Source organism: Syngnathus acus, chromosome 24 (genome assembly GCF_901709675.1).
Source record: "Syngnathus acus chromosome 24, fSynAcu1.2, whole genome shotgun sequence".
NCBI lineage: Eukaryota > Metazoa > Chordata > Actinopteri > Syngnathiformes > Syngnathidae > Syngnathus > Syngnathus acus.
Genome location: NC_051108.1, coordinates 5,371,418 through 5,386,596, shown reverse-complemented (window position 1 = coordinate 5,386,596; position 15,179 = coordinate 5,371,418). Strand labels below are relative to the sequence as shown.

General features: G+C 41.0%; 1 protein-coding gene across 11 annotated transcripts in view; it reads right to left on the bottom strand.

The window, feature by feature from the left end:
* enah (ENAH actin regulator) overlaps positions 1-15,179 on the bottom strand; it is a 49,417-nt gene that overhangs the window by 5,041 nt on the left and 29,197 nt on the right. For 6 of the 11 annotated variants that reach the window (XM_037244070.1, XM_037244068.1, XM_037244069.1 and 3 more), the window contains exons 4-10: positions 11,927-12,001; positions 5,083-5,435; positions 2,020-2,799; positions 797-1,134; positions 319-452; positions 155-203; positions 22-73 (exon numbers count right to left, since the gene is read on the bottom strand). In XM_037244070.1, the coding sequence (XP_037099965.1) occupies positions 22-73; positions 155-203; positions 319-452; positions 797-1,134; positions 2,020-2,799; positions 5,083-5,435; positions 11,927-12,001 (1,781 nt within the window). Of the gene's footprint in view, positions 1-21; positions 74-154; positions 204-318; positions 453-796; positions 1,135-2,019; positions 2,800-5,082; positions 5,436-11,926; positions 12,002-13,804; positions 14,110-15,179 lie in introns of those variants that run through there. The other 5 variants (XM_037244075.1, XM_037244076.1, XM_037244071.1 and 2 more) reach the window with 4 other exon arrangements.

The following is a 15,179-nucleotide window of genomic DNA, read 5'->3' as shown; positions in this document are numbered from 1 at the left end:
GAGAGCCTGTTGGACTCTCACCTGGCGTGCTACATGCTGACACTTTAGGGGTCGTTGTTATTTCATTCTCCTCCTGATGAACAGAGAAGAGAGTCAGATGATCCACACAAAGTCATAGCATACAATTGGAAAAATATAGTATGATTAGACTTACCGATTTCTGGTCGGGTTCAGGTGAAGACCCCTTCTCAGCAATTCTTCTTCTATAAAAGACAAGATGGTTTCTTTCATTTGTTATTTCCAATACAATGCCACAAACACACAATTGACCCAAAGCATAAAACAAATTTGGAATTATAAAAACAATTCTTGTCGTACCTTCTAGCCAATAAGGCGCTCATCTCCTCCATGAGCCCACCTCCTCCAGGTAGAGGGCCATTGCCTCTGGACTCCGATTTGGCCCCCGCAGTTCCCAACAAGGCTGCTGCCAGAGCTGCCCCTGCATCATCACTCTAGAAACAAAATACATACAAAAACAGCCTTGGGTTTGACACCTATGGCCTACACAATACATGAATAAATACATACTACCGTATTTTCCGCACTATAAGGCGCACCTAAAAACCTCCAATTTTCTCAAAAGCCAACAGTGCGCCTTATAATCAGGTGCGCCTTATATATGGACCAATATTGAGCCACTACAGCAGGTGTGTCCAAAGTCCGGCCCGCGGGCCAAATGTATATATCTTATATCTGGACAAAGTTTTAAAATGGGCCATTCATTGAAGGTGCGCCTTATAATCCGGTGCGCCTTAGAGTGCGGAAAATACGGTAATTGTTGTGAACTAGTGCTCACCCTTGACACTTTGCGAAGTTTAGCTCCTGCGATGGCGGCAGCCAGGCCTGAGACAGGGCGCTCATCCGCAGGAGAGAAGAGGCCAGGGGGAAGAGGAGGTGCCGGGGGCGGTGTCAAGCCCCCGAGAGGAGGAGGAGGAGGTCCGGGCGGGGAAGAAGGGGTCACAGCCGGGGTCAATGTAGGAGGCAGAGGAGGAGGCGGCGGTGGGGGTGGGTGTCCGGACGGTGTGGTTGGGGTAGCGGCCGGGGTGGCGGCCACAGATGTCACAGTAGAGCCGGGTGGCAAGGGTGGAGGTGGGGGAGGGGTTGGTGTGGTCAACCCCACAGGCTGCACAATGTCTGTTCGTGGGTAAGATGGGGGAGGAGAAACAAAGAGGAGAGCTTAAGGAACAAACTGTTGACCTTTAGTCTACATTGAACCATACGTTTTAAGCACTGTTTATATGCTTAAGCATGTCAAAACAATACACATGGGGGTGCAAAAAAAATTATTTAATCATTTAGGGGTGTCATGCAAGACAGAATTTAATACTTTATTCTACATGTCATGTTAGTGTGTCAATTCCAAATGTTAGTTGTAGTAATGCAGGCAGTACTGTTCGATATGAAGAGTAAGATCAATATTTCATCACTCCAACACATAAAATGTCCAATCTCATCTCATCTTTCGTCATAAACAAAAGCCAGACAAACTTTTACATTTTTTTGTAAAATGTTATATAATTACATAAGATAATTATCGAACTACCATCAGTTTTATTACAAAGAATTGTTTGTAATAGCACATTTAACTCGTTTAGAGTTTATATAATTCGTAGGAGGACAAACTGTACAGGGCAGTATATTGACCGAACAGATGTCGAGAACAAAAAAAAAAAGGGTAGAAGTGATTTGTATTTTGCAACGATGACAGTTATGATGCTCAAAGACCAGACACGTTGCACTTTCTGTGAACTTTCAACAAGCTGGATCTTTACTTTTAAGCAGACACAGACACACAAGGAGCTCTTGACAAGACTGACAACGAAGAAAGACAGCAGCGATGGCTCTACATAGAGGTCCGGTATGGAAAAAGTCACTTCGGAACAAGATAATAGTCACATACGATCATTTTCCAGAAAGAATGGTGAAACGTTAGAGATCAGGATGAATTATTATTGTTAGTGTGTGAGTCAAAGGCAGTGAAAGACAGAAAGGCGGTAGAAAGTGGACTAGAAGCCTTACCCTGGGGCTGATCTGAGGACCCTGAACGCAGTTGGTGAGTTTCGTGGCTTGCGTCTGAATCCCCTGGCCCCGTTGGGCCCAAGCCCAGAGGGAGAGTGAGGTGCTCAGCGGAAGCAACTGCAGCAGCAGAGGGCGCTGTGGAGGGAGAGGGCAAACCAGGAGCATGGGATGAGGAGGGGGGAGACGAGACGCACGAAGAAGAATGGGCTGCTGCTGGAGAGGCGAATGGTGGCGGGGTGGGCGGAAGCGGAGGGGTCGGGCAGGCGATGCCCATAGGCTGGCTGTGTGGTAAAATGGTGACCGGGGAAGGTGCGGGAAACATAGGCGGGCCATTGGGAGATGGTGAAGGAGGCTTCTGGGTGAGTGGGGATGGGGCCGCGATGGGGATGAGTGGTCGTGGGCCAGCGGCCTTCCCCGGCGGACTGCTTATCATGACCGGGGGTGACGGCGGTAAGGGAGTGAAGTTGTATGCTGAACACACCACAGACTTGGGCGCGTTGGCAGGGTTGGGGACTGGGGCGGGAGGCGGGGGTGGTGCTTGGGCAAACGCCTGCTGTCTCCTTGGGACGGTGGCGTAGTGGGGAAGGACCGGGTGGAAGGCAGAGCCGAGCGAGGTGGCAAAACGGGAGGCCGAGTGCCTCAAAGGTGGTGTGGGGGGTGTTGCGGAAGAGGATAAAAGGGCCCCCGCAGCTGGATAGGTCAGTGTGGATGGAGATGTCGGTGTGGATGATGTCCTGCTATACTCCTGAGGGGTGGGGCTGTACAGCGTGCTTTCGAATGCTAGTTGCACGGATAATACATGGTGATGGACAATTCAGACAGAACAGAAGGGAAGGCACCGACGCAGGAAGGAGGCAGCCATCGTGCACACAACAGAAGGACGACAGGTCAGGAGAGAGAGATGGAAGGAGGGTGTGGGGGGTAGGGGGGGAAGAGAATGGAGCAGGTGAAGCAAGAAAAAAAAGGGCACAGCTAAACCACAGTTTGATTCCAGGTTATTTAATGTAATTTCATTTAGCTGAGGTGATGCAGCTTTGTTAGTGGACAGATGCTGAGATAGTGTTGTAGAAAACAGAGTAAATAAAGCTTTGATAGATTTCTTAAGAGCACAAAGACAAACAAGCCAAGCCGAGTGACACAAACAAACTTAATTTACTGTCAACCCTTTTCCATTCCACCTTTCTCCCAGCTAAATGCTCCGACATCTCATACCTAGCTACATTCACCGTTTTATCCTCGCTGACTAGATTCAGTGGTCATTATGACTTCTACTCCACGCACACACACATTACTTCCTCATCGTCAATTGTTATGCTCTGAAATATGAATTCAACAGGCAAGATCTACCTGTTATCCATCTCAGGGGGCGGCCATTTTGCAATTTGCTGTTGACTGAAAATGATATTACATTTGCCAAGTCTTAGGTTACAACTCATGACAGCTCACCAGTTTTCTGAAACAAAATGGCCGCCCCCTGAGACAGATAAAAATGTTGTTAAACTCATATTTCACAAATGGAATATTAATGTTGACTCTTCCGACAACTTTTGTCAAAAATATCTCTTCAAGGAAATAAAAAGATGGTATGTTTACCTCACATTTTCATTTATATACTCTAACCACATTTACAAATGTGCACTAAATAAGTATTCAAATCATTGTAAATGATGATGTCTGACCTTTCTGGACTAAAGCAATCGGTGAAAGAAAATGGTCGATAATGGAATACCTCATCTACTTCGTGCACAACACATGATCAAAACTGAAGCGTGATAAAGTTAGGAACCAAGTAGTAAATAGCAAACCATATTAGACTATAACCTGTAAAAAACAGTGTAACTTTGCATCCTCACTCCACCCCCTTATCTAAAGGCTTTTGCAAGCATTCCTACTAACACACAAACACCCCCGAGGGTCTTACCAGCATTTTCCCTGATGTATTTTTAGCTTGTGAGTAACACCGCTGAACTGTGTCAGCCTTCATGTGTGGCCATGCGTGCATATGCTAATAGGGTGAACATTGCAATCAAGCGTTCCAAAAAGATGCCATCCTATCTGACCCAGTAGTGAATTGAAATTCTCTTCTTATGGCAAATCATTCGCTGACCAATTTCGTCAGCAGTTATGGGCACTGGGTCAGCGCTGTAGTAGTTCCTGCAGCTCCACTGTAATCCACTCACTGTGTCATTTTTAATACAGTGATCCTTTGCTACTTCGCGTTTCGTTTATTGCGGCTTCACTACATTGCGGATTTTTTGTCCAAATTAAAAAAAACATTTAAAAGTCAAAATAAAACTTCTAAATTGAGGAAACATGTGTCTAACCTTTAGGACAATGTAGTATTGCTCCAAATGTTCCTTTACAAGTCCGTTTTCACGTGTTAGCACAATCACAAATTAGCATCTTTCCGCTAACTCGTTAGCCTGCCCAGCACTTCTTGTTGGTGACCGTACTTCGCGGATTTCACTTATCGGGGGTGGTTTTTGGAACCAATTATCCGCGATAAACGAGGGATTACTGTACTTAAAAGTTCTGAATATTCAATCATTTGAAATAGTACTTTTATTAACCACTGTGGTGTACTTTGCTACCTGAAACTGCAAAAACCACAAGGGTCATCTAAGCCCTTCATGTCAAACCCAAGGCCCGTGGGCCAGATAAGGCCCGTCACATCATTTGATGTAGCCCGCGAAGTCAAATTGTGCATCGACTTCATAACAAGTGAGAAACTAAAACAAACTATGGACTGTATTATGTAAAACCATATTCAAAGAAAACATTAAAAGCCCAATATTGGCACTTTATCCATGCCGCTGGCGAGTGTCATCACCTCTCAATATGATCAATCTTGAGCAAATTGTAAATGAGCAGATATTAACTGATTTATCGTAGAAAATATACTAGATTGCAGTTCTATATACCACGACGTGGACTTAGGGGTTAGTGAAGATTTACTAGTGAACAGACGCATAAAAGCTGCCATGCAAAGAACTTCAAATCGAAAAGGATTAGGGAAAATATTAATATCATTACGGTAAGCTAAAAGCAAGGTGCATCACTCACCAGCATTAGAGATGCGTCTCCCTCTTTCCCAGTCTTGCTGATCTCTGTCCAACTGCTCTTGCTGCTCCTTCTCCTGCCGCTCTCTCTCCACCTTCTCCCTCTCCATCCGCTCACGCTCGGCGCGCTCCTGCTGCTCCTGACGTTCACGCTCTAGTCGCTCCCTCTCGGCCTGCGCCTCCCTTTCTCGAAGCTCCCGTTCCTGACGCTCTCGTTCTTGACGTTCGTGTTCCTGACGTTCCCGCTCTTGCATCTCTCGCTCCAGGCGCTCTCGTTCCTGACGTTCACGTTCTTGACATTCGCGTTCCTGGCGTTCTTTATCCACCTCTTTCTGTCGCTGCAGCTCCTGGAGCTGCCTGGATGAAGGAAAATAAAAAATAAAAAATAAAAGTGACAATACACGTGAATTCAAATTCAATAATCCATAGACTCAAACCATAATCAAGGCCAGAATGCATAGTAAAAACTTCCATACCTTACAAAAAAAACTTTCAAAATATCTGATGAAAACAGAATGATTAAAAAAAAAAAAGCTCACAAGTGCGGCCAGCTCTTGACCCTTCTGACCCACAAGCAACTACTGATGATGACATTACATAACACTCAATATTATTATATAACATTTGCTACGAGGCATCACCGCCATGTTATGCAATCTGAAATTTTGGTACACAGTAAGTTGAAGTCTCCCATTGACTCAACACTATCCTTTACTGACCAACAGGAAAAAAAGATATAAAATAAAAACAGATTATTTTTCTGGGTAGAAGAACAATACAGTATATTTTTTAAAATGTTTAAAATGCTAAATTAGCCTAAATAAGAACATGGATGCAAGCCATGTAAATCGCGTTGCATCTGAGTATATTTATTGTGTGAAGTTCACGGATCTTCCGCTAGGTGTCAGTAGAAGGCAGCAGTTTGGCATGCGTGTGACCGCAACATGTTTAACACAGGCTTGAGGCAAAAACAGACTTTCTACTGGTTCTGAGTCTAATTTGGTGAAACTGTAAAAAAGATTTTTGTGAACTAAACTGCCGCCGCACCAGTTGACTTGTACACTAACAGATTAACACTTCAGAAGAGGTTGGACTAACCATAATCTAAACCAAAAGTTTACTGGAGTTGAAAATCAGGCCTGTGCAACGTTCGAGAGGAATTTTGGATGCAAAACATTGTGACAAACTTGGAAATTAATTTTTCTGTTAATCTGGTTTTATCACAGCCTGATGAACATCAAGTTTTTTAGAGATCATTTCAGCCAGATGCAAGCCAATAATTCTTAAATGTTGGTATTTTGCTTCTTGACAACAAACACTCAAAACTGCTGTGTTTTATAAACCGGGAAATCGCCGTCACAATATGCTCACTCGTACTGATTTCACAGAAATCTGACTCACGGGGAAAAAAAATAAAACCATGAGCATAAATACTGCTTTATTTTAACACAGTTCCCTTTTTCCCATCTGTTTTGCTAATGGTGTCATACACTTATTTCATCACTCCCTAACATTTTTAGCGCAACGGACCCTTAAAGCATGCATCCGTCCGCCCATCTGTCCATCCATCCATCATGGCCTTCAATCTAATAATAGTTCTATCAATTGCCAGCTGTGTTCCACAGTTTTTCTCTCTCAGGAAACTAAATCCAAGATTCACCAAGTGGTGAAGTTTGGGTTGATCCGCTAACACTACTGCACACGCTGTCCTAGTTACCTCAAATTAAGGTCTTAAAATCTTAGTTAGTTCAAATGGGCACACTGTACTCTTGCAAAATAAAGTTTTATATTTGATTTTATTCATGTACAGCACAAAATATACTTGATAGTTGAGTTCTGTTGTTTAGGTTTACACACGGAGGGGATTCCATTTTTAATCCAGTTTACATATTACATAACATAAATTACCAGGCATGATTTATCAGTCTATTTATCTCTCACATATGTTTTTACTTCTCAGCGTGGAATTGTGTGATCTTTTTTGTTTTCATCTTTTCATGGACTCTTAATCCATATTGTGATGCCCACCATCAAACCCCCACACAAAATAAACACAGTAAAGCAACTAAGAGTTTATGATGCTAAATACTGTGGGAAGCAAAACTAATTTAAATCACTTTATCTGCTTATTTCTCAGACCACTTTATTCGAACAAAGTACAACAAATATCCTGCTTACTTAGCCGTATTTGAAGTAATGTGAGAAATGAGGCGGGATTATTGCAATCCATGTTTAGCTACTATTAAAAAACATCTGTCAAGATCATAATTAAAAACTATTTTCAACATTGGCAGTGATTATTAATATAAAACAGAATTTTTTTTGTTACCCCAAAAAATAGCTAAAGGGGAAGGAAACATTGCGAAATATTGTCAATCCCGGTGAAGAAAAAGAAACTTGAATAAAAAGTGTAGGCTTTGTTTTATGCCCTATTTTTATTCAACACATTGAGGGAGTGGAATCGTTTGAACTGTCCCCATTAAAAAGGCCGCCTCAGCTATTCTGATGTTCCTTTGTTCTCACCAAAAATCTCTTTTGGCAATCTTTTTCAAAACACATCAGCGTTTACCAAACTTAACATCAAAAGGTCAACAAAGCTGATAATTGTTAGCTTTAACCACATTCTAATCTCAACAGAAGATTCCGACTATGCTAACTTTATGTAACAGGAAATCAGCGTTTTAGACGCTAATGACTCATAGTACAAAAATAAAAAAGGCTGTCGTTCATTACAATGACACCTTTGGTTTCCTGTACATGTTGGCTGTTTGGCAGATGCCATGTGACAGTGGAAGCTATTCCAAGTCCTAACATTACACTCGCATTCTTGAACAGTGAGAGCAGCTTCTCCCACTGCCAAATGTTTACAAGTAGAACACAGTTTCATTAAGACTGGCAGAAAGAACCAAAAAAGAAAAAAAAAAAACACTTATGACTCAAAGCCACTGGAATACGAAGCTGGAAGTATAGACTGTCATCATCAATATCTTCTATCATTATTTGTTTTGAAGTTCTTCCCCCACCCTGACTGACCTAGAGGTTGCATCTTGAAACTTTTGTCTATGTGGAAAATTTTTCAAAAATCACCAAATATCTCCCTTCCCAACTTGGTGGGAAACATCAGGGGGGGGTTTAACGCTGTGAAAAGCCCTCTGCTCTGTTTAACTGGCGTCTTATTCGCCCCCCTGACAAGAGTTGCCGGGGAAACCGTTGCCAAGGGAGCGTGGGTGGCGGTGAGGGCTGAATTGCTATGTATACATACATGCGACTATCATACATGTTTCTTTCCTCTTTGCAGCAGTTTACTACAAACCCCTGAGACGATCGCAATTTATCCCGCAAAAGTTAATTGTACCGTATACATACTGTAAAGTTGTCATTAATTATCATGAATTCAACTCAAATTGTAATTTTTTTTTTTTTTGGAATGACATTGATTCGAGGAACATTTAAGGCGCAACGATTAATTTACGATTAATTTAAGCCATGGGAAGATGGCTCTGAACCTAAAACGTAAACACAGTAAGTAAAGGCAACAAAAGCAAATGTACATTTGCTAAATCCTTAAATGTGAAACTAGTAAGCTCGAATAAGAAACAGAACTGCTGAGCAATGCTCAAAGTTAGTTTTGATTTGTAAAAAAATATTCCCCGGGGGTTTTCCCATGTTGGGTAACATGCATCAGTTGCTGCGGAGAACACACTGACGCAAACCGGGAAAACCAGATGCAAATTATTTTGTCATCAGTATCAAGGAACAAGACACCTAAAAAAAAAAAAAAAGGCAGGCACTTTCAGTTATTACTTAGAAGCTAACGTGAGATTTGTTCTGTAATTTAATATGGCACTTGTACGACGTTCTAAAAATGTTAAATGTCCCTTTATTTACATTTATTAACATTTAAGACAAATTGTGCATCAAATTTGTGTCATTACTAGAATTGCAATTTGTCTTCACTTTTGATAATATCTTTTTTTTTTTAAATATTTGACCAGTATTACTCGTCTGTTTTGAAAATGAGTTATTTGTCCGTTTGGTTTGTAGCTTTTACTGTAAATAATTTGAGGTGCTCATACATTTATTTGGGTTGACAGTCATAATGGCCCTCCGAAAGAAGCTATGACTACAATGCGGCCCGTGAAAAAAATGAGTTTCACACCCCTGTTCTAATTTATAGCGCAGTATCAGAAAACAGTTGTAGGTTTAAAGATTCTAGACTTAAAAGACTTTAATATTGTCTTGCTAACATTAGCTAAAAAAGAGATCATGCTAATTTGATGCGTCGTATACTTTCCTAGAATTTTCCATTGTCGAGCCTTATGTCAAAGTCTTGTTTACCACTTTTCAACAAGTAACAAACGTGCTAAATCTTCCACGACACTGAAGCTTGGCAGAATCTGTTAGCCAGCTGGACTGGGTGGCTCGCCTGGTTGGCTCAGAGAAGCATGAAAAGTCAACCGAATGGATATGAGTGCAGATGGACCATATGGAGCCATTTCACTCCAAGGATCTCGTCAGTGTACTCTCTCGCGCTTTCCATGTGGTGTGTGCCCTACTAACAAAACACCCTAAATGCAATCCAAGCCAAGAGCAAACACTTTGTAGTTCGAGTAATAGTGTCTGTGTTCATGTCCAAGTGTGACTGCCTTTTGAGAATATTTGCCAAAATCAACATGTGTTACAGACACTGCTCCATTAGTAGCAACTTGTCCCGGCAGTTGACTGAAAATACTGTTTCATATGAAAAAATCAATATATCTTTTAAATCATGTCTTCATCTTCTCTTTCATTCAACACACACACACTCCTTCACCAAAAGGCTTGCTCACCCCCGACACACTCCCACATACTGTGTAGCTATTTATACCGCAGCCCATTATTTGCAGCTCATGTCTTTTTAATCGGAGGGTAGCGCCCCACAATTCTATGCAAGTGGTTTATCTTTCCACTTCCAGCCTGTCATTAATGTGCTCATACATGAGATAAATATGTCCGTTAGACACTCAGTCACCATTGGAGTATCGGAGCATGTCATGAGCATTTTCTGTCTTGAAAAGGAGGATTAGAGCAATGTGTGGTGGGAGCTGGGTGATGGGAGTTGCGGAACTGCCATTTTTTTTTTCTTTTTTATTCCTTGCAAACCTCATACTGTTGTTGTTGTTTTTTTTGCTCAGTTCTCTCCGTCTGTCGCTTCTGAAGCCTTAGTGTGTCCAACGGATTTCCAAACAAAATGATTCTCAATACAAACAAGCATTTTGTGCAGGATTAACTTTGTATCAAACAGTACAGTTGCTCAACTGCATGTCTCCATTGAAGTAAATATCTTTTGGTCATTGGATATAGCCTACCACTACTAGTTAGAGATTTTAATTCTAATCCATAACAGAGAGAAGATGCAAACAAATTCCGGTCCTCTCTCAATTGCTTTATTAATCTATTTAAAATGGGAGCGCATTACACGCTTTAACCACTAGAGAGCGCTGTTACGCATTTCTCTCTGTTTTCCTAATTCTCGATCTCATACCCAATTAACGACACAATTGACGACTTGCAACTAGGGGAACCATTAGATCTGGATTTGTGGTTAAAAAATTTGTTTGTGGACAACGGGGAAGAAGAAGACGATTTTGAAGGCTTCCAGTCAAAATGGAGGACTAATTTTAATCGAGGCTGTTTCAACACAACCGCCGCCGGGGATAAAGGCAAACATTTTCTTTGGTCTTAGCAGGTTTTGTCAATTGCCAACGTGGTCTGGAACGCAATAAACGAGGGATTTATACAACACATTCTCAAAATACACATCAGAATAGACTTAATAATAAACTTCCCACCACCCACCCACCACTGACTTGAAATCTCCGACAATTAATCTAGTGGTCTACTTTGTCTTAATGAACTAATAGCAAGACTATTTTGCCAAAAAAGGGGGGGGGGAAATGGTCGGGACTAAAATTTTTCACAGATGTTCTTTGTGAGTCAGAAAATAAATACGAACAATATGCGGTTATATAGTCTGCTGTCTGTGGCTGAAAATGTTTGTTGCTTCCAACTTCTTTTCCCTTTTAGAGAAGCAAAAGCAGAATATCACCATTCTGTTTTCCTCCTTTTTCACCTTAACTTTCTCAACCACTATGGCGGATTATTAAAGTGTCCATCAGTAGACAGCAGATGACATCAGCAACAAATGTGTGCGCGTGTGTGTATGACAAAAAGAAGCGATGGAAAGCAGCCAGGATCACGAGACACACATACTTGAACTTCCTAGCAGTTGATCTAAAAAAAGAAAAAATAGCCAAACCATTGACTCACACCTGGAGAACGCATTAGAGATAGTATTACTTATGATTAAGTTTGCTTGGGGGAAACCAGACGTCTTCTAACCTTCTTTTATCGAGACGATGACATCATTCAATGACTGATGAATAGGGCGATATTGGGCCAAGTGTCATAGGTCGCATATGGTCGGAGAGTCTGATTACTTGTGTACGGAAGAGATGAGCATTCATATTTCAGCACTTCACTTTTTTATGGTCGTTGGGCTGTACAAAACAAATATAAACATACTCTCTGAAACATAAAGGGAAAACCTATAGTATTTTACAGGAATATGTTTTGTTCATGCTGTTTTATCAGTTTCATTTGAATTTTTGGAATTGTGCTTTTTAACACGTTCACCGCCATAGACGGCTATAGACGTCAAAATCCATTTTAACTGGGCTGGCAGTGAATGAGTTTTATACGTTCGAGCCTTTGTCTTGGAGAGACCATGGTCCTGTATGAATTTCAAAAAGCAGGTACGGTAAAACATCAAAAAGGACGTGAAACAATATCTAAGGTGTGTGCAGTACCTTCTTCGATGGTCAAGTTCCTCTGGTGCGGGGCCATTCTGAACATTTGGTGACTGCCTGGGCAATGTTGAACCTACAGATGGTAAAACCACAGATTAATAGAGGTATTCAAGATGTGAGAACTGTTCCTCACAATATACAGTATTTCAAACCCAAAATACAGTTCTTCTAAAAAGAAGTCCTGTGGCAAGAGGTGACTAAGCATTCAACAATTCCTGGTTGAGAACATCGCACAACCTCCTTATTCACCAGATCTGGCTCAGAGTGATTCTATAGATCACCTGTATCAAACTCAAGGCCCGGGGGCCAGTTCCGGCCCGTCACATTATTTTATATGGCCCGCAAAGACAAATCATATGTCAACTCAGTGTTTATTAAAATAACAAAACATGAAAATGGTCTTATTTTTAATAACAGTGACAATATTTTTTGTCACAATCCCTCAAAATAAATTAGAAAATTGTTGGACTTTTCATCATCGGATTCTGTTGTGTGTATGTGATAATATGAGCCATTTATTTCTATTTAAGTCATTAATGACCCCACAAGGGAAAACATAACTACAAAAAAATAAAAATAAAGTTGACACCCCTGCTATCGATAATCTTAAAATAATACTACCAGGAGCGCATGAAGGTGTGGCAGAGAAGGGAAATACCAGTCCGTAAATCCATAATTTTTTCGATTTAGTTACCATTGTCAAGAAGCACATAAACCAACATAAAACAAGGGCAACCCTCACACTGAGCTAGAAGCATTTGGCAAGAGACAGGCCCACTGTGACAATGCTGCCTAATTTACACTTGCTAATGAGCTAACCTTTTTGCAAAACCTAAGCAGAAGCAGATGGACCCACATGGAGCTTTCTCACACACTGTTTCCTAAATAAACACACAAATACAACAACAGGAGGTGTTATGATTAAAAGGAAGCCGTAGAAGGAAGAAATTAGTGCTGACACAGGTGTCAAACTTAAGGCCCGGGGGCCAGATACGGCCTGCCACACCATTTTATGTGGCCCGCGAAGACAAATTGTGCATCAAATTCGTGTCATTACTAGAATTGCAAATAGTCTTCACTTTTAATAATATCTTTCTTTTTTAAACATTTGACCAGTGTTTACTCGTCTGATTTGAAAACAAGTTATTTGTCAGTTTGTTTTGTAGCTTTAACTGTATATTATATGAGGTGCTCATACATTTATTTTGGTTGACAGTCATAATGGCCCTCCGAAAGAAGCTATGACTACAATGTGGCCCGCGAAAAAAACGAGTTTGACACACCTGGTCTATAAGACAGAACAGATAAAAATGTGCTAATGACAACAAGCTAAAGCAAACTGTCCCTATTTAGAAGACTACTGAGCTAGAAGGAATGCTTTGTTATGAATCACTTAAGATATTTGCATTATTGTGCTTTCACTCGGGAGACCAGAGCAGTAATTAAGTAATATTTTGATAATGAGCAACTCTGAGATAAAAGCATATTCCAATTTATGATTAAAAACATGTGAATCAATGATTAAAAAAAAAAAAAATGAACAGAAACATTGGCCATATGGAGGCTGAACGTAGCATTTTCTCCCTCTGGCAGGAACATCATCTTGTAATGCCTCCATGTTTGTAATTGTGTTACTGTCTGTCCTAATAATATTTGTGCACTAATGACACATCCCAGCGCATCACAGAACCAAAGCAAAACTGAATCGGTGGACAGCCGATATTTTTACAATCTCTCAAAATGCAAAGTGGTAATGGAGATCATGAGGATGGAAAAACATACAATCGAAATAACAAATGCTGTTTCCACAACTAGCCATAACATCTCAAATCACATCGACAAATATCATCAGGACCACTCTCTGTTGTATGTACATACATGAAGACAGCAATAGTGTGGGCCTCTTCTGGCAGCAAACATAGCTCCACAGTCCATGTGGGGTCTTGTCTGACCCATTTCTCTGTCTCAGTACAAATTCCATCCCGTTGCTGCTAGCTCCACTCACTTGCCCAGCAGCTCCAGTACATTCCTGGGAGCTCACATACAAAACCATAGCTGAGCCGTCAATTTCCCGTGTGGCTCAACTCTGCATGACCTCAGGTTCCCCAAAAAAAAAAATCTCTTCAGAGATGATCAACTCTGGCAAGGGTGTGCATGCTGTGCGGTCAGATGCTTCCATTCCCTGTTTGTAGACTATTAATGATGACGCACAAATGCTGGGTGTGGTTACTCTCTGCTGCTTCTCCAATAGACTACAGATGATGGAAGCAAAGGGAGAGGAGAAAGATGGACGGCTTTACACGTCAGTAAAGCAGAACGCTGCAGAAGATGCGGATGATAAACAGAGGGTGGCCAAAAGAAAATGGGGTGAGAGAGAAAGTAGGGGGTGGGACTTCCTGGATACAATTTATTATTCATAAAGTGGATTTATAACGGGAAGGATACATGACTAATGTTCCTGGTATAGATTGTGTGTGTTTGCGTCATCAATTTGAACTATTAAGCTTGGAATATTGAACAAACAGACATCAACCATTTCATTGATTAATAAGGATGGCATTGTCACATATTATTTAACATTTATTCTCCCACAAATACCGTATTTTCCGGACTATAAGGCGCACCTAAAAACCTCTAATTTTCTCAAAAGCCGACAGTGCGCCTTATATATGGACCAATATGGATTTGTGGATGAGGACTAACTTATTAAAGTAAGCTTTACGTGTTTATTTTGTGTGTTGTGTGATATTAACGTTTGAGCAACATTGAGTTATTGATATATTGTTATTGTTTTCGCTATTTCGAGTGTTACTATATTGTGATTGCATTAACGTTTGAGCAAGGTTGAGTTATTTATTCTATGCGCCTTATAATCCGGTGCGCCTTATATATGAACAAAGTTTTAAAATGGGCCATTCATTGAAGGTGCGGCTTATAATACGGAAAATACGGTATTAAAGTTAAAAGAGTTTTTTCAGTTTTGATCCTAACGGTATCCTCAATGTGAATATATCAACATCTGACATTGGCAGGAAGTGAAGCCTAGTAACTCAACACGTACGTACACAGATGTAACTAGTTCGGCCCTTCCTCCATACAAAGGAAATTCCACATGTCCTCACGCTGTCAAATTTAAACATGCAGGTTTATTTAGAGTGCCAAGTCAAGACAGCTGGATTACAATATCATATTTACCTCATAGCATCATCAAATCCAAAACAGCCTCTATGGTTCAATGCGCCTATCTGAGGAC